The sequence below is a fragment of the Bos indicus genome, chromosome 5 (genome assembly GCF_029378745.1).
Source record: "Bos indicus isolate NIAB-ARS_2022 breed Sahiwal x Tharparkar chromosome 5, NIAB-ARS_B.indTharparkar_mat_pri_1.0, whole genome shotgun sequence".
NCBI lineage: Eukaryota > Metazoa > Chordata > Mammalia > Artiodactyla > Bovidae > Bos > Bos indicus.
Window position 1 is genome coordinate 117,479,504 of NC_091764.1, and position 19,439 is coordinate 117,498,942.

Consider the following 19,439-nt stretch of genomic DNA (forward strand, 5'->3'; position numbering starts at 1 on the left):
CATGGCTTCCAGGGGCCCCCTGCCTGTCTCCACTCTGAGCAGTCCACCCCCAGGTCAGCCAGGAACTCGCCCCATGGAGCAGGCCCCCAGAATCCTCTGTTCCTGGGGACCCACCCCCCACCCCCCAGCTGGCCTGCGACGCCCTGGTTTTGGCCCTTGAAGCCCCACGTCCGGGCGAATCTCTTCTTTCTGGGCGGGAGGCCACCTGGGCAGCCCCAGTCCAGGGACGTGCAGCCGGGCCCCAGGCCACCGAGCTCGCCAGCTGGGATCCCCGCAGGCAGCCCGGTCGGGTCACCTCATTAGGGCTGGAGCAGAAATAGAACCGCAGCGCCAATTAGCAGCTGCTCGTGCACCGGGGCCAGCAAATCCACGGCCGCCTCCCCGAGGACAGACACTGCAGGGTCATGGAAAATTCCACACGCAGTCTTCCTCCCTGGAGGGCGGGGCCGCAAGGACGCCCGTCCCTGGGAACGCTCAGGCTTCACCCGTTGCCTGTCCACGGGCTGGGGTGGGGGAGAGCCTTTCGGGGCAGGGGAGGTGGGCCCCCAAAGACCCTGCTTCCATCAGCCGGCGGCGGAGTGGGGGGATTTTGACGTTCGTTCCGCACTCTCCGGGTGAGTCCGGTGGGGGGATGAGGTGAGTCCTGCCTCGCCCTGTCCTGTCCAGAGTCTGGGATCCGGGCTCTGCACACGCTCTGCACCTGGGCCCTGGGGGCCCCTGCTCGCCGCCCTGCCCTAGAGGCTGGCTGAGAAGCAGATGCCTGGACGGGGCCTTGCACACAGCTGGCACTGGGTCACTGCTGCCGGGAGCCAGTTCCTGCCTTTCCGACTGTCGGAACTCCAACCTCGTGGGGACCCATGGCAGTTGGTGTGGGCAGACACCCCTGGCTAGCGGCTGAGGACCTGCTGTGCTCCAAGCTGCTCTGCTGGCCAGCCAGGGGACCCAGGGCCATTGCCATGTTGCTCCAGCCCCCCACCCCGTCCCTGTCCATCCTCCCCCGCTGCTCCTCCTGAGTGGAGGAGGGGCAGCAGAGAGAGCTCTAGTGGGGCCGTCAGAGATGCTGGGGCGGAGTCCAGCTCAGACTGAGGCGTGGCGCTGGTTTCTGGGCCCCCAGTCGCCCATCCACAAAGTGGGGGCGCAGAGTGAGGACTCTGAGGCGCCCCCACCCCCGGCTCTGACAGTCCATGGCTCCCAGGAGCGTTCCTGGCCCGGGCGCCGGGCCCATCATCTGCCATCATCTCTGCCCTCTGTGCTCCGTGCCCTCCCTGGGCGGGGTGCATGGGGAAGCGTGGAGTCCAGGTGCACAGAGCTGGCTTTGTCTCCGGCTCGCACTTCTGCAGAAAATCCACCCCTTCACTACCCTCTTCCTCTTCCAACAAGGAAACAGGCTGAAGCGGGTACTACCACGCGTCACAGGGCGAATTCGGATCCACAGGAAGACGTGTAAAGGAGGGCCCTTTCCAGGGGGCCCCTCTCCCACGGGGGGGAGTGGCCTGCAAGTCTGGGCTAGCTGAGTTCCGCCCCCATCACAACTGCCGCCCCACCCCCCACCAAGCCCCACCCAGCAGGCGGGGCAGTAATTCCCGGAGAGCCTGGCCTGCTCAGGGACAGTCAGTCTGGTTGCAGTTGAGAAGCGAGGGCCTCAGGGTTGTGTAAGCTGACTTCTCTGGTGTTCGTAGAGCACCTCCTAAGTGCTAGAGCCCACCTCCCCCAGGTCCCCAAATTGATGAGAATCCCTGATGTCGGGGGATGCTTGTGTCTCATTAAGGCAATTTCTCAGGTGTTGCTTCCTTTGATCTGTTCAGGAACCTGTGCGGGCGTCCGGCCCATTTTACAGATGGGGAAGGGGAGGCCCAGGGAGGGACAGGGGCTTGGCCAGGTGGTACAGGCTTGGCCGCACACGGAGACTCGGGAGCGCCCAGGAGATGAGGGGAGAGCGGCGAGGGGAGCTCTGGGCACCTGCTGGGAGCTGGGTCCCTCGGTCCCTTCCAGGGCCCAGGGCCAGGGCTGGGGAGGCAGGCGCCGCCTCCATGGGTGGTTAACGTGAGGAAGCTCGGATTCCTCAGTTGGGGGAAGCGCGCCTCTCTCGCAGCTTCTGAACGCTTGGATTCCTCCTCCGTTCTGTGGGTGCGGTGACTCAGACCCGTCGGGGCTCCCACAGGCCACGGGCTGGACGCCTAGCTGGGGGACTCTGGGTGTGGCTGAGGCGGGCAGCCATGGAGGAGCGTCTGGGGTCAGTGGCTGACAGCGTTGACCGAGGAAATGAGGAAGCAGGGGAGTGGGCCGGGCGGGGGAGGGCTGCACCCCGCCAGGCTCCACGGTGCTGGCCTTGGCTGAAAGCCCAGAGCTGTGAGGCTGGGAGGCTGAGAACCAGTACCCAGCAGGACGCCTCCTCCCGCTGCTCCCAGCCCTCCTTCACTCCACCCCCATTCCACCCCCCCCCCGCGCCTTCCCCCTCTTCCCTCCGGCTCCTTCCCTCTTCGTTTGATCTTGAGAAGAACCCAGGGAGACATGCAGGGTGGTGATTATGACCCCATTTTACAGATGGGGAAGGTGAGGCCAGAGAGGGCTGGGACTTGCTCAGGCATCCCCCTGTCCCACCACCACCTCCTGCCCCAGTGGAGAAGCTTCTCCTAGACTCAACTGATAATGATAAACTCTGCGGCCTGACCAGGGAGCAAGAGCTCTGCCTTCGAGCAGATCCGGCCACGGCCAAGATCCACCAGCCGAGCTGGGGTGAGGGTCCAGAAAGAGACGACAGGCTTCCAAGCCTTACGCAGCCCACCCGGAACGGGGGTCCTACCAGAAAGCCTTCAAGATCCCTCAGCCAGAGTGACGCGGGAGGAACGGGAGCTGGTGTGCAGAGACACCCGCCTCACGGACTCACAAATTCGAGCCCAGGGGGCACAGAGGAGCCCTGCAGGCAGCACCTGGGGTCTCTGGGAGCTGCCAGGCCCACCAGTTGAGAGGGCGCCTGGCCTCGCGGACTCTGGCCAGAGTCCCCTCTCTGTCTGCCTTCGCAGGCCTGGGCTCCTGCCCTGTTGGCCACCCGCCCCCTGCACACGGCCTGATGTTCAAGGCCAGGGCAGGAGTGTGTGCAGTCTTGGGCTCAGGGGCGCAGAGCAGGCCGCTGGACTTGGGGGTGCCTGGAGGGCTTTGGCCAGGGCAGCGTCCCACTTCAAACACAGGGTGCGTTCCTGTCCACCAGGCCGCACCCCAAGCAGCCTCTGGGGCTTGTTGATTCCGCCTGCCTCATGCCCCGCCTGCCCGGTGGCCCGAATCTTGGCTTCACTCTGCGCCATCTAGAGATGGCTGGAAGGTGCTGCAGGGAGGAGCTGGGCCTCCAGCCGAGGCTCCGTGCTTCTGGGGTGGGGGAAGCATGTGTGGGCTGGGGGCCCTGGTGGGGCGGGGAGGGGCGTGGAAATAAGGAGAGACGGGAAGGCCCCAGCCCGCTCCGCTCGAGGAGGTGCCCCAGGATTCCTGCACCGAGGCTGCCTGGGCTGGCCCCGGGGCTCCTCTCCTCCAGCCAAGGTCCAGTCTGCCTTGGGCCATGCGGTGAAGGAGGGGCTGAAGTGGGCAGAAGGCCCTTGGAGGGTGCCCTCGGGTCACTTCACAGCAGCCGTGCCCTGGGGCTGCCTTCAGATCCATCACTGCGGAGTCCCTTGCCCCAGAAGGGCTGGTCCCCGCCCCCTGCGATGTCCCGGTGGGAGCTGGCTGGGCAGCCCCTGTCCTCTGGTCGTCCAGAAAGCGGGCAGATGACGAGAAACGGCCGGTGCAGACCCCACAACACATCCCTGGGCCTCGGGACTTGTTGCTCTAATTGCAGAAGTGGGCGGTTAAAGACCTGATCCTGGGATTTTAATTTTGTTCCCGGTGTCTGGATGGAAGGGACCAAATGACACGCCCAGGGGTGTCCTGCTCCCCGCACGGGAGTGTCTCCTGTCTGTCCTGGCAGGTCTCCTGTCCTTCTAACTGTCTCCCCGCCCCCACGTATCTGGTCAGATCGAAGTTTCCAGGATGTAAAGTTCATCCCAACCTTAGAGGCTGGAGGCAAACATATCAGCCCACCGGCCTCCCCCAGCTTCCACCTTCTCTGGGCTCCTTCAGGAGGAGCACTGCACAGGCCGTTGGCCTTTGCAAACAGCATCGAGGAAAAACTCCACAGCCATCAAGTCAAGCAGCAAATGTTCTTGCAAGAGCAAGCCTGGGCTCAGACACTGCTCAGGGAACGGCGTCCATACCAAGACTTTTCAGGGAGATAGTGAGGAACCCTGGGTGTGAAAGAAAGCTGAGCACCAAAGAGTCGATGCTTTTGAACTGTGGTATTGGAGAAGACTCCTGAGAGTCCCTTGGACTGCAAGGAGATCCAACCAGTCCTTCCTAAAGGAAATCAGTCCTGGGTGTTCATTGGAAGGACTGATGCTGAAGCTGCAACTCCAATATTTTGGCCACCTGATGTGAAGAACAGACTCATTGGAAAAGACCCTGATGCTGGGAAAGATTGAAGGTGGGAGGAGAAGGGGGCGACAGAGGATGAGATGGTTGGATGGCATCACCGACTCAATGGATATGAGTTTGGGTAAACTCCGGGAATTGGTGATGGACAGGGAGGCCTGGCATGCTGCAGCCTATGGGGTGTCAAAGAATCGGACATCACTGAGCGACTGAACTGAACCCGGTGTGAGCTGGAGCACTGCCGTTGGCCGGAGAGGACTCAGCAGGCAGGAGGCAGACGAGGCATTTTGCAGATACCTGTTTTTGGCTAGAAAACATTATGTAGAAATAAAGAGCAGTTTATAGCAGGGGTCTTCCTACTTCATTTTCCCTATCAGTTTATAAAAAAAAAAGAACAGAAATCCCAGTACGTGCGTGCTGATTTATGAACACCTATGCATGGACCTCTATTAGTTCACATGCCAGGGCTTCCCAGGTGGCGCCACTGGTAAAGAGCCCATCTGCCAATGAAGGAGACATAAGACATGTGGGTTCGATCCCTGGATCAGGAAGATCCCCTGGAGGAGGAAATGGCAACCCACTCCTGTATTCTTGCCTGGAAAAGCCTATGGACACAGGGGCCTGGTGGGCTCCAGTCCAGGAGGCTACAAAGAGTCGGACATGACTGAGCACACACACGATGTGTGATGCACGGACCTTTATGCTAAATATTAGTAAGATTCAATCTGCTTTTTTTTTTTTTCAGCTACAAGAGAAACGGACAGCAAAGTTTGGCTCTCTCCGCCCCCACACCCACTGCGTCACTGTGGCTGCGGCTCCCGGGACTAAGTCCGACACGTCCCAGGCTCTGAGACCGTCCAGGACAGCGTCACGCTCTCCTCTGAGCCGGGCGGTCGCTGTTCCTAGGGCCGCCGCTGTAGGCGTGGCGGACGCCCGTGCAGCGCCGGGGGAGAGCAGGGGCTCTGTGACCTCCGGACCCAGGGTGTTGAAAGCTGTCGTCGCTGTTTTTCTGTCTTTTGACCTGCCGGCCCACCCTCCGCACAGCAGAGAAGACGGCCCCCAACCTTTCTGAGCTCTCACAGCTTCTGCCATGAGAAAGAGGCCCGTGATCTGCTCCCATCTCAGAGCCGTCCTGGGGAAGGGATACGTCAACCCAGGTCCAGTCAGATGCCCACTGCTGCCCCGCAGGGCTATGGTCAGGGAGCAGGGGCTTAAGAGGACAGGGCAAGCCAGAGAGACACTTGTGTGTGGGGACAAGGGGCCCCAGGAGCAGGGGGTGCTAGGCGGTGTCCGGGGGCCTTCTCCACTGCCAGAGGGCCATTTCTAAGTCACATATCAGCTCATGTCACTCTCTTTCCTAAAGTCCACTGGTAATTCCTGCTCTTTAACAGCCAAGGCCCCCGTGATCTTAGCCTTCTTACTTTGTTTACATCAATAAATGTTCTCACCTTCTTTTATGAATGGAAAAAAAGAAAGACAAACTCTCAGAACTAATGAGATTATCTCATGGGGTGGAGGGGACTGCATCCGAGGCAAAAATATCCAAATCCCACTTACATAAAACACACGGACACCCAGCAAGGCGAGGGAAAGACTCCTACGAGACCCCATAAAACTTCCCTGAAGCTCATAAAAGGTATGGCTAGAACCAGGTAGGTGGAGAAGGAGATGGCACCCCACTCCAGTACTCTTACCTGGAAAATCCCATGGAGAGAGGAGCCTGGTAGGCTGCAGTCCATGGGGTCTCGAAGAGTTGGACACGACTGAGCGACTTCACTTTCACTTTCACGCATTGGAGAAGGAAATGGCAACCCACTCAGGTGTTCTTGCCTGGAGAATCCCAGGGATGGGGGAGCCTGGTGGGCTGCTGTCTATGGGGTCCCACAGAGTCGGAGACGACTGAAGCGACTTAGCAGCAGCAGCAGCAGAACCATGTAGGAGGGAGTTTTCTTGGCGTAAAGTTGGGTGAGAAATTCACGGAAAGGCGAGCCTCTCTGAAAGATATTTCTGAATCTCTTAAAATACAGAATATTTCCAAACAAACAACTCTTTGTCGTCCCTCTAATCAGGGCAACCCTGGTAGCATTTTGGGGGCCTTCCTGCAGTGGATGTCATGCGGTCACCCACCCCACCCATGCCCCGCTCTGTAATGGTCACGGAGTTTGGGGGTGGCTGACCACAAGCCTTGCTCCAGGGATGGGCCCTGACTGGCCTAAGCAGAGTGAGGCCACCCGCCTTTACAATGCGCTTGCTTACAGGAGAGCAGGCACCCAAGTCTCAACTGGGCGGGGCAGAGCTCTCACTTCCCTGGCTGTGAACAAGGGTGCCTGTAGCCGTGCCAGCTGCTGGCAGCCAAGTTGTGACGATGAGGGAAGTCAGCCTGAGACCCAAGGCTGCCCACAGAGTGGGGACAGGATCCAGACCACCGCAGAGAAACGGATCTGCAGCCTGGATTGCATGGTGTCAAAAGCCTTTCAATCCTCTTTAGCATTTCCATCAGCTGAATTATGTTTTCTTCATCTGGAAGCACCTTAGCTGACTCAGTGACCTAGAATTTTCCTTCTGGGTCTACACACTAAACTTCTCCCAATAGATGTTGTAACCTGCCTCTTACACTTAACAATAAATTGTCAACCTTGTTAAAAAAAGAGATGAAGATAGATTTTTAAAGGTTGCAGGGTCACACTGGTTGTCTCATAATTCATTTGACCCGTTTCATTTGGAGCGGGGCATTTAGATCGTTTCCAGCTTTTCACCGTTTTCGATAATTAACAGAGAGCCTGTATAAGTCTTCACTCGTTTGTCCAGCTATCCCCTTTGGATAAATCCCCAGGAGAGCAGCCAGAGCATCACAGCCTGTGCGTCATCACTGGGCTTTCCCTTCATCTTATCAAACTGTACTTCACCGGCGGGACACCTATGCACACTCCACCAACAGCTCTTCCTGACGCGGTTACCGACATTGTTCTCGTCCATCTTTGGTGGCCTGTTGATTAGCGGTATTTATTTTTTTATTTAAAAACTTGCTGAAAAGTCCTGTTTTCATTTGTTCACTTAGCGCTTGTATTGCCTCTTTGAATATGTCCTTTGCTGTATATATTGAAAACATACTTAATTATAAAATCAGACTGTCTCCTCCTGGGGTCTTTGACTTCCTCATTTATAAGATGTAGCACCGTGTCAGCACGTTTTAATACCGTGTCAGACATGGCATACGTTTTGTCCAATTAAAAAATACTGTTAAACAGTGGAGCATATTTAGGTTGTCAGATCGGTTTTCGTCAGATGGCCCCTGCCAGAGGTGGGCTGGTGGAGGGGAGGTGTTGAGGTTCCTCCTCGTCCTGGCCAGCTACCTAGGGTCACACTCACTGAACAGGCTGGTGTGGCATTTCCAGGTCTCAGGACTGGTTTGGGGGAGGCAGCTGATCCACGCGGGCCAGCAGAGGTGCACGGTGACCCCGTGGCAGGAGGCGCACAGCCACCCCACGAAGCGGCTCACCCGTCGCAGGGGCGGCGACCGTTTATCCTTCACGGTGCTTGGTTACAATTTTGTTAAATGAAAGGGAATTGGTTAGTGGTTTGTTGTTTAGTTTCTCAGTCGTGTGTGACTCTTTGCAACCCCACAGACTGTAGCCCGCCAGGCCCCTCTGTCCATGGGGTTTTCCAGGCAAGAATACTGGAGTGGGTTGCCGTTTCCTCCTCCAGGGGATCTTTCTGACCCAGGGATTGAATTCATGTCTCCTGTGGTTACCTCATCTCAATTTTGGGGAACAGTTTAAGTTTTGCTTTTAATTCTCAGATGAGTAAGCAACAAGTGACCCGGGTCACATTAGCCTTGCCCATCTGGGAAAATCAGCTAAATTAAGCTTTGCGTGTGTGACTAAGCTGGTTTTGTCTGCTCAGGGCATCTTCAAGTCTGGTCTTTGTGTGTGATCTGCACGCATCTCCCACGTGTGGGTCTCCGAGTGTTTGATGCATCCATGGGAGACCCTGCGCAGCCTTTCACTGGCCCAGGGATCCCACTTCGCAGCCAAGAAGAGGGTGGAAGTGAGCCCATGGCCACAAGACCCCTGGTCCTACAACATGTTCCCACCACCCAGGGGCTGTGTCCTGATGGAGAACGAAGCCCTGGGTGCCGGCCTTCGGAGTGTGGTGTCCGCTCTTCGTGGGAGCTCTGACCCGTGAAATGGCCTGGATTCCAGAGTGGGAACGCTTCCAGAAAAAGACACAGGCAGAGTCTCACTGCAATTCCAGCTGCGTCTGCTGCCCGCTCACTCTGGGCATGTTGTGCCAGAAACGAGCAGGCAAGGAAAGGGGTCTCCCCCAGACCACTGGGGGAGGGAGGGATGCTCCCATGTGTCGGGGGCAGCGAGGACGCGTTTGGCACCTACAGGGACCACTGGGGTGTCTCTCTGCCTTTAACGGCAGGTGGGCAAATGGAGTAGCCGTGGCCTGAAAGGGCGCCCTCAGCCACCAGTGGCTCTGAATGAAGCCTGCAGGGTGAGAGCTGGTCATGCCAACAGGTGGTTGACCTAGATCAGCAGAGGTGCTTCTGGGGGAGGGTGAAGTCTACAGCAGGGAACTTGGAGGGACAGGACGAGTGGCTGCCGTGGCTCGAGGATCGAGTCAACCTTCCTCTTGGAAGCTTTTCCAGAAAAGGGACAAACTGGAATCCTGGAGACTTCTTCCTAAATGGTGAACTTCTGTGAGGCTAGCAGATCTGAGCGGTGCAAAGGGTGAGCTTTGTGTGCAAAGAGCATCACAGCGCCCAGATTCCCCGAGGACCCGGGCTCTCCCTCTCCTCGGTCAGGGGCAGTGTTGGGTGCTGATGGCCGGGAGCTAAGACCCTCCTTGGGAACTGCCCTCGGCAGAAGGCATTTGGGGACAGCCCCCTCTCAGCAAGGCTCCACCTGCTCCTCTCAATTCAGACATCTCCGGGGGCCTTCCTTTGGGGTTGGCCCGCGGCACCACTGCAGCCCCTCCCAGTTCAGCTTCTCCCCGACAAGCCACCTGCATGCAAATACGTCTCACCACCTGCTTGCTGGGGAACCCAACCTGCGTCACACATTTAGCTACGCCCCAACCCCCACCCGTTGTGCATTACGCAGCTTCCTCTGGCTTCAGCAACGATGCTCCCTCGGCCTGGAATCTACCAGGCTCCTTGCATTTTGTCCCGTCGCACCTACTCAACCTGAGACAGCGGCCACAGCTCTGTCAGCGGCCCCGACTCCTCAGGCCTCAGTGAGTGCCGTTCCTTCATTGTTGTGTTCTTTACACTTGCCTTCTCCAAGAAAGGGTCTGAGGTGGCTCAGTGCGTGACAGAGTGAGATGTCTGTCGTTGCATTTTTATGCTCTGTGAGAAACTTACACATGCAAAAAGTCGTAAAGAATAAAACAAGCAACCGAACACGGTCCACCTGCCTTAAGAAACGAAGCATAAAACGAGGCGGCTGTACGTCAGCTGGGCTGCACTGCGTGCTCAGTCGTGTCTGACTCTTTGTGACCCCACGGACTGTAGCCGCCAGGCTCCTCTGTCCATAGGATTCTCCAGGGAAGAACACTGGAGTGGGTTGCCACTTCCTCCTCCAGGGGATCTTCCCAACCCAGGGATCAAACCCACGTTTCTTCTGTCTCCAGCATTGCAGGTGGGATCTTTACCACTAGCGCCACCTAGGAAGCCCTAGTGAAGTGAGAAGTCGCTCAGTCATTTCTGACCGTTTGTGACCCATGTATGGTGCTAGGCCAGAATACTGGAGTGGGTAGCCTTTCCCTTCTCTAGGGGATCTTCCCTGCCCAAGGATCAAACCCAGATCTCACACATTGCAGGCAGATTCTTTATCAGCTGAGCCACAAGGGAAGCCCATAAAACAAGGAAGCCTCTATAAATTCCTCAATGATCAAAGTCCCCACCAACACCTACAGGCGACTACACTTTTAGCATGGTTTTACTGGCAGGAAAACAAAAAAAGGCAATTAAATGGTATCATACCACATGCATTTTCAACTTTTCTTCACTCAACATTGCTTGTGAGATCCATTTATGTTGATATAAGTAATTTTTCATTTTTACTATCACGGAGCATTCTTTGGATGACTGTGTGTGATTGATCATTTTCCCAGCAGCAACGTGGTAATGAACAGGCCTGCCTTTGAACACAGGTGAGTCGCTCCAGGGTACACACCTGGCTTGCAGGATATGTCCACCTGCAACTCCTACACGTTGGCGAATGGCTGTCAGAATTATCGAATGAATCTGTGCTCCCACCAGCAGTGAATCAGTGCATTCTGATTTATGTGCTGCTCATAAACCCACATGCTCATTGATTTTGGCAGTGACAGATTTTTAAATACTTCGCCATCTGTTAAGTGTGAAATTCTATGTCCCTGGCTTTAACTTTGTTTGCCTAAACCTCAGAGAGAGGAGGCGTCTTATGTTTGCTGCTGAGATGAACAAAGGCTCACTCATTCACTCTGCGCTCGTCTGGCTGTCCTGGGTGCTGCCTGCATGGGTCCCCTTCCTCGCCTCCGCCTTCCCCATCCGGCCTTCTTCCAGATACTCCTCGTACATCCATTGCTACCACGGCCCCTGTCTGAACCCATTTCTGGAGATCACCTCTATTCTGACTTCGCTTTTCAATTATGCTGCTCTTGATGCTGATCTATGTCTGACCACCAGTCCTGGGACTTCACCCTGGCCCATCCTCCCCTGGGTAACCCCATCTCCTCATGTGGAGATGAGCAGGTCCTCTCACCAGCTGCTTGGCTGAGGCCTCAGATCTCAACCTCAAACCCAACGCCTTGTAAAGCAACCACAAACCTGGCTTGCCCTGCGTCCGTTGGCGGCCCTAGTAACAGTAATGCTTTGCTCAGACGGTCCTGAAGCCTTCAAGGCAACCTGTTTCTCCCTGTACCTTCCTCTCCTAACACACAGCAGACAGGGAAGCATGAGGGAAGTTACGAGGAGCGACCAAACCCAGAATGTCCTAGTTACATCCAACCAGGTGCTGGCTGGTTTCCCTTTTTAAACGCCAGTATCTTAGTTCTGCTGCCACCCCCATCATTGATTTGTGCAGTAAGCTACAGAGTTGGAGAAAATCCTGTCGATAGGGGGTCCTGACAAGGAGCTGAGCTCTGAGAAAGATCTCTGGGTAGGCTCTGGGGCTGGAAGAGATCCCTGGGGCCTTCCTGAGCCCTGCTAGGCGAGGGTCCCAGGAGGCTTTGTCCAGGAAGGGGTCCCTCCGCATCTGCAAGGCTTTATCAGGAGCTCTCCGGAGATTCGCAGAGGCCATGCGTGCACAGGATGGAGCGGGGGGAGTTCCCAAGGCTCTGCAGCAGAAGGGCTCTGAGGGTCTATGGACGTTGTCAGCAGGGGCTCCCCAAGGACTCACTGCACTGCCTCAGGGAGATGCTATGGCTGTGACAGGAGGGGATCCCTGGAGAGTTCGCATGGTTGTCACCCTTTAACAAACGTTTAGAGAGCTTACTGCTTCGCTCTACCAGAAGACGACGGGCAGGAACTTACAAGCTCCGTGTGAAGGGACACAGACTCAACACGCACCCAGGAAACTTGCAGGGTGGGGACGAGGGCAGTGGGAAGCCTTGCTACTGCAAGACAGGATAGGAGACTCGGGTGTCACAAAGGATCTGAGGGCCATTCTGCTCTGCGGGCCAGGGTGGCCTTTCCTGAGGCACTGGTTGCCATATGATCGAGATAATACACATATAGTACCTAACAATGCCCTCTGCACAAGTACTAAATCAAGGTTACTTATCAGGAAGCGAGGAAAATGTGAATCAGAACATAATCGAGAACTGGCAGAGGTCTGCCAAGGGGGTCCTCAAAGCCATGCCACAGCTGCAGTCGGAAATACCAGTCCCTGACCTCTCAGGCTAGGTCTACAGGCCGATAGAGATAACAATGCCATCCACATGGGTGATTTCAAATGCTCTGTTAGCCACGTTTAAAAACAAAAAAAAAGGAAAAAGGAATGTGAAAATTTCAGCAATACATTTTACTGAATCCGACACACACACAAAAATATTACTTCAACGTGTAACCAACATAGACATTAATATCTCCATTGCTTCCTTTGTACTAAGCCCTGAATATTCATTGGAAGGGCTGATGCTGAAGCTGCACCTCCAATCCTTTGGCCACCTGATGCAAAGAACTGACTCGTTTGAAAAGACCCTGATGCTGGGCAAGATTGAAGGCGGGAGGAGAAGGGGACGACAGAGGATGAGATGGTTGGATGGCATCACCGACTCGATGATGTGAGTTTGAGCAGGCTCCGGGAGCTGGTGATGGACAGGGAGGCCTGGCGTGGTGCGGTCCATGGGGTCGCGAAGAGTTGGACGCGACTGGACTGAACTAAGTCTCTGAAACTCCGAGAATATTTCACCTGCCCGTTGTCAGGGCTGAGGTGGGGGCATCTTCCTGCTTCAGGGGCAGCTCTTACGCGGGAAGCCTGGCCCAACCCCCGCCCCTCCTCGGCCATCCTGACCCCGGCCCAGCGCCTCCAGCCCCCCAGCCCCTCACTCGCCCCGGCCCCACCCCCGCCCCACCCCCACCCCCACCGACCCTCACAAAGCCCCTCGCCACGCTCTCGCCCAGCTGCCCTGCCTACAAGAGTTTGTCAGCCACCGGGTGTTTACCGGTCCCCCTCAAGGGTGCGCGACAGTCACACCCTCGACCACCCCCCGCGGACGGGTGCCTTCGGTCCCCACGTTGCTCCGCTCTCTGGTGAGGACCATCGCTCGGCGAGCCTCTCAGGAGAACCCGGGGCCTCTAGACATCGCGGCTAACAAGCAGCCTAACTCCAGAGTCTCCAGGGCACCGCCCCCCGGAGGCGCCTTGTAGTGACGTCGGGCGCTCGCGTCGTGCGTCACGCTCTCCGGGGACGGGGGCGGGACTTCCGGGCGTGCGAAAGCACAACTTCCGGAGGGAGGCGGAAGAGCCTCTCGGCTGTACATTTTCGGGGAATCCCAGGGATCGCTGAGGGGGGCGCCAAACGGGGTACAGGAAGGGGCCGCCGCGGAGGGCTGGCCGCCCTCGGGGTGTCGGGGCCGTGGGTCTGAGCGATGAGGAGGGGCCATGGCCAGCGACGGGGCCAGGAAGCAGTTCTGGAAGCGTGGCAGCAGCAAGGTCCCGGGCAGGTGGGTGTGACGGGGCCCCGGGTCGGGGTCAGGGGTCAGAGGTCAGGGGGCGCGTCGGCTCCCCGGGGCTGCGGGAGGAATCGGGGGTGCGGAGAGGCGATCGGGGTTCCGGGGGGACTGCCCAGGGTGTCCGGTGGCGCGGACTGTGGGGTCTGGGAGGTGGCCGTGGCTGCACGTAGGAGCGAGGCCAGAGGGGAGGGTGTTTGTCCTGAGACCGCCAGGGTGTTTTCTGCGGAGACTCTTCGGCCGCCGGGGCTGCACGTAGGAGCCCCCTCTCCTGGAGCCGCGAGGAGTCGGTGGAGCGCGGAAAGTGGCCGGGTGGCTGTCCTCGCGGGGCGGGTGAGCTTCTGCAGGGGGCGTGGTGGCCTGGACCCACTCGACTGGCCTTCCAGTCTCCTGTGGGTTTGGCTGCTTTTGCCCTGGGCTAGGAAGAGTACTTTGAGGCTCCCTGTGAATTTCCACCATCCCAACTTCCTGGCCTCAAAACCCAACTCCTGTCTTGAGTCAACAGCAGGAAGAAAATTAAAAAAACATTTTTTTTTTTTTTGAAATAAGTGCCAGCAGTGACCTGGGTGCACCTTGGAAGCTGTACTACTCCAAAGTCCTCCTGTAATTGATGTGTGGCCCTGCCCAGCCAGGGCCCCAAGGAAACAGGGAGACACCACTCGGAAAATACTTAGGAAGAAATCAACTGCTGGTGAACGTAGATTAGAGAGAAACAAGCTACAGGATTTCTAAACACGGTCCTGTTTGCAAACTAAAACTGTCAGATACTGAAGATGAAGAATTGTGGTCTTAACTTCAAGTAGAATCATGCATGAGCACTGTTTATTTTTAAGGCTGCATAGTAAGCACTATTGTTTGAGTGATAGAATTATAAACTTTGAAATTCACTGTGCCCAATCAGAAAGGCTTAATTTTCAGAGTGGTCTGGCAGTTAGCAGGAGCTGAGTTACTGTATGCCCAGAACAGCGATTTTTGGACAGGGGTCACTAAAGTTGGCCAAAGACCCTGTTTTACTGTATAAGATGGTCCTTGAAGAACAGTCAGAGGTATCATCACAGCCCATGTCAGGGTCCAAGATGATGTGAAAGTTCTGAAACGTCAGAGAGGAGGCGGGTGTAGCGGTGACAGGAACAGACGCTCTAGAGCCCTGACTCCAGGGCAAAGGGGCTGCTGGCAGAACCGTTTTGTGTGTTGTTTTTAGGTCCTGAGATTTTGGTACCTCCTCAGTCTAAATGGATTCTGATTCTTCACCACCACCTCAGGCAAGAGGGTCGTGGAGCTTCTGTGTTAGTTCTCATGGTGAATAAACCTTTGGATCCGTAACTGTCTCTTGGGTATTTGTCCTTATCTTGGGTTCAAGGGGAGTTCCCTGGTGGCTCAGACGGTAAAGCATCTGCCTACAGTGTGGGAGACCTGGGTTCGATCCCTGGGTTGGGAAAATCCTCTGGAGAAGGAAGTGGCAACCTACTCGAGTACTCTTGCCTGGAAAATCCCATGGATGGAGGAGCCTGGTAAGCTACAGTCCATGGGGTCGCAAAGAGTTGGACACGACTGAGCAGCTTCAGTTTACTTACTTTTTTTTTTTTTACTTTACTTTACTTTGGGTTCAATAGGGTCCCTCCCAAAATTGAGGTCTTTGGAACCTGTGAGTCTGACTTTATGTGGAAACAAGGTATTTGCAGATGGAATTGAGTTAAAATGAGAAATGAGGCCATTCTGGATTAGGGAGAGTGCGAGTCCAGTGACTGGTGTCCTTGGGGAAGAGGGAAATTTGCACCCAGAGAGACAGATGTAGGGAGGATGGCACGGGTAGTCGAGGCAGATTGAAGTGATGCCTTTACTGACCAGGGAAGCTGCGGATTCCTGGCAGCCAGTAGACGCTGGAAGAGGTAGGGTGGGATCCTTTCCCAGAGCCTTGGGGGAGGCCGGGGCCCCGCTGGGACCGTGACTTTGGCCTTCTGGCGCCCAGCCCTGGGGCAGGACGTCCCTGGGGCCCAGCCAGTGGGTCTGGGGTGCCTGGCTGTGGCAGCCATGGGAGCTTGCTGCTGTCCTCAGGTTTCTTCTGTGAAATCCTGCATCGCCAGAGACCACCGGGCCTGTTCTGGGGTTTTGAGTCTGTGCTGTGCAGAGGCACTGTAGAGAGCAGCTCCCTGAGATCGTTCCAGACTCAGAGTGGGATCTGTGACCCGCCGTGGCGGGCACCTCGGAGGCCGGCCCATGAGGGAAGGCCTGCATGGCCGCCGCGGGCCCCTTGCCTCCTGCGGCCTCGCCTCTGGCGGCGGCGGGAGGAGCTGCGGAGGTGTGCCCGTTCCCCGTCGGCAGGTGGCCTTCCCTTGGGGCTTGCTGGCCGAGCACCTGCTTCAGCTGCACAAGCGCTGCGAGGTCAGATCCCCGCCGATTCCAGCCGCTGCGTCAGCTCTTGTGAGTGGGTCCTGTAATTAGCTTTTTTTTTTGAGTGTGGGCCCCAACCAGAGCAACCCGAAGGTGGAAGAATACACCCACCACAAAATACAGAGCGGTTAAAGGCTCTTTGTATGGCACAGCCCTTTACAACGAACAGTTCCTTGACAGTAGTGGCTGATGTTCATCTTGCAGTCAGCGTTTGCCAGGCCCTCTTCCTACCACCCTGCACACGTTTGTCTCCCTGGTGGTTTATTTCATTTTTAAAAGTCTTTGTTGAATTTGTTACAATATTGCTCCTGTTTTATGTTTTTTGGCCAAGAGGCATGTGGGGTCTTAGTTCCCCGACCAGGGATCAAGCTTGCATCCCCTGTGCTGAAAGGTGGACCGCCCGGGGAGTCCCTCGCTGGTGTTTTAGAATTTATAAAAGGCCCTCTGTCCTCCAAGCACACTCTGGGCCTCGCTGAGGTAGGCGTGGTGGTTTTCCCAGAAATGCGGTGCAGAGAAGCCTCGGTGTTTTTTGCAGGACGCGCAAGGCCCTCTATGACCCGAGCCCGCTCGACTCACCAGCCGCGTCTCCCGCCCCTCCCTGCTCTGAGCTTTGCCCTCAGTGGAGCTGAGGGCCTTGTGGGTTCCTTGCTGTACCTGCTGTGTGATGCCTCTCAGTTTTGTGCCTTTGTAGCTGACCAGAATGTTCTTTTCCTCCCTTCCCTCTCCTTTGCCTGGCTTTCTCTAAGGATTTTAAACAACTCACTTCCAGTGCGCCTCCCGGTGAGGCCTGATTCGGACTGAAGTACCCCCCTGTGCGTCACACTCAGTGGTGTTGGAAGTGCTTGGTTTCTCCACCACCAGTGGGCTCCGTGCGTTTAGGGAGTGTTCCGTACTCATGCCTGCATTGTTACTGCAAAATCCATTAAGTGGTGGTTGATGCGAACTGTTTCCTAGATGAGCCTGGAGAGAACCTGTGATTTGGCCGAGGTCTTACGCTGCGTACGCGGTCTCGCTGGGAGATGCCCCTCTTCTGTGCAGGCTCTGGGCCTTAGGTTGTGGTTTGGCTGGTGGTTCCTTAGAAACTTCTCTTCTGGATGAAGGATCGGAAGACGGCTGACTCGGGGCTGGGCAGTCTGGGTGTCAGCCGCCTCTCTGACCTGCGCCTTGGCCCTGTTGCTCTGGGCCGTCCGTGTCCTCCTCTGTGACCTAGGACCTGCGCTCGACCGTAGTGCCTGTGACCTCCAGGAGGATATTTGCTTGGCCGAGCCCCGATCTCTTAGATGAGGAGGAGAGGGGCCTCTTGGACCCGTTCTGAGAGCCTGATAACTTACTGATTCAGCAAATATTTATTTAACCCATATTAACGTGCGAGTCACGGTTCCAGGTACTAGAGATGCATCCGTGAATAAAATAGAGCAGAACCTGTGCGCTCACAGCGGAGTGGGGGAGGCGGAGAGTGATGCCTTAAGGAGCACTGTCGGGAGATGGCTGGAGTCCAGACAAAGGGAAGAGGGACAGACGGTTGGGGGGCAGGGAGGTCTCAGGACGATACGAGGGCCGGGCGAGCCCTCCTAGAGCAGGTGACATCTGAGCAAGGTGTGCAGCAGGTGCGGGAACAGGCCCGGGGGGCGGCCAGGAGAGAGTGGTCCCAGCAGAGGGGTGAGCACGTGCAGAGGCCCTGGTTTGGGGGCAACGCTCCTGGATGTCTGAGGGGGAAGCGCGGGGGTGTGTGACCATTGCCGAGGGCGGGGCTCGGGGGGACAGTCATGGGGCATGAGGTGTGGAGGCGGGGCTCGTGGTTGTGGCAAGGACGGGGGCTCTCGGTTTCTCCTTCTGAGCAAGCGGCCTTCGGAGGACTCTGCCCGAGGCGTGGCCTGGCCTCCGTGCCCTGTTGTGGGTGGACTGGGGGCTGAGAGGCCAGGCCGACAGCAGGGACCAGTTAGGAGGGGCGGGGTCGCCGCTTCTGCTGTTGGCCTTGGCGTTCTTGCCACACTAACGTTAAATGCCATGACAAGGCCGTCGCACGCAGGTGTGAGAACACACGCCGCCCTTTGGCGTGGCCCCCTCTCGTGCCGCATGGCGTGCGCTCTGCTGACTGTGCAGGGCAACATCTGTCAGTGGGGGGTTGGTGCTCAGGGTCCCCACTGCGGGTGGAAAGGCCACGGTGCTCTGGTGGGGCCGGGCCAGAAGACGGTTCAGCGTCCTGGTTCTGGCGGCCGTCAGCTTTCAGTGCTCAGAGCCACGAGGGGGCCCTGAGTGAACGGGCCAGCCGGCTTGACTGTCACCCCGCTGGCCACCGAAGTTGCAGGGAGGAGTGTTGAGTGGGTAACTCATTCAGAAAGCACGGGGAGCATCTTCCACGTGCCAGGGACCACGCTGAGCAGAGGGACGTGGGCCGCAGGGCCGCTGAATACCAGATGCACAGTCTGCAGGTCGCCCGGCCGCAGCCTGGTGACGGGTGCAGGGCAGCGGGCACTGCACCCACAGGATGCCACGTCCCCCAGAGGAGGTCTTGTCTAAGCAGGGACCCAGGGCTGCAGGGGCCAGCCTGCCACCTGGAGGTGCGGGTCAGGGTCAGAGCATTCCTATAGGGAGACTCGGTGGAGGAAGTGAGGAGCGGTGAGTGGGGCCTGGGGAGGACTTGGGTCCTGGTCCCCGTCACTGAGCGGTGAGGCCCCATCGTCCTCCCGAGAGCAGGCTCAGGGCCTAGGCTGTGACGGGCCTCGCAGGGGTCCCTGATGGACGGGGTGCTGGGGGGTTGGGGTGACCCCCAGGGTTCTGGCCTGAGTGGGGGGCATGTGGTTGGCAGAATGGTCCCCCCCACCCCACCAAAACGTCCACGTTCTCTCCAGAGCTTGTGAAGCGTCGGTTCTGTGGCAGAGGGGAATCAGGGTCGTAGGTGGAATTTTGGTCGCTTGTCAGCTGCCCTTGAGATGGAGAAGCTGTCCTGGAGCATCTGGGGGACCCACTGTAGTCTGAGCAGTTATTAAAGGCCTTGGAGATGGGGCACGTGGCTCCGTCTCATCTGCGGTTGCTAGTTTTGAGGATGCAGGAGGGGGCCCCGAGGCATCGGGGAACCGGGGTCCGCCTCTGCCCTCGACCAGCAGGAAGATGAGGGCCTTGGTCCTGCACCCGCTTGAAACTGAGTTCTACTGACAAGCTGGGTGAGCGGGAGATGGGTCTCCCAGGGTCCCCTCCAGAATGACTTTAGTCCTGGGGGACCTGTGCCGGCCTCCGACCTCTGGAGCTTTGGGATGACGGGTGTGTGTTGTAAGGCGGCAAGTTTGTGGTCATTTGTTCCCGCAGCCGCAGGAGAGCCCCGTGGGGGCGGTCAGGGAGATGTGCGGGGAGGCTGGGCGGGCTGGGCCTTGCTGGTAAGCTCTGCAGCGTCTTCAGTCCTCAGGGCCTGGGACTGAGCTGGGGGGGTCTTC

The 19,439-nt window shown here is 57.4% G+C and overlaps 1 protein-coding gene and 1 long non-coding RNA gene across 3 annotated transcripts in view; both read left to right on the forward strand.

The window, feature by feature from the left end:
- The first annotated feature begins 238 nt into the window (after window positions 1-238).
- Window positions 239-7,588, forward strand: LOC109559921 (uncharacterized). The gene is made up of 2 exons (XR_002180861.2): window positions 239-614; window positions 5,201-7,588. It is a non-coding gene; the product is annotated as an uncharacterized lncRNA (long non-coding RNA).
- Window positions 7,589-13,384: 5,796 nt separating this feature from the next.
- TBC1D22A (TBC1 domain family member 22A) overlaps window positions 13,385-19,439 on the forward strand; it is a 260,368-nt gene continuing 254,313 nt past the window's right edge. Inside the window, exon 1 of one of the 2 annotated variants that reach the window (XM_070790591.1) lies at window positions 13,385-13,611. In XM_070790591.1, coding sequence (XP_070646692.1) covers window positions 13,550-13,611 — 62 coding nt within the window. In that variant the 5' untranslated portion in view covers window positions 13,385-13,549. The remainder of the gene's footprint in view (window positions 13,612-19,439) is intronic. The other variant, XM_019961997.2, reaches the window with a different exon arrangement.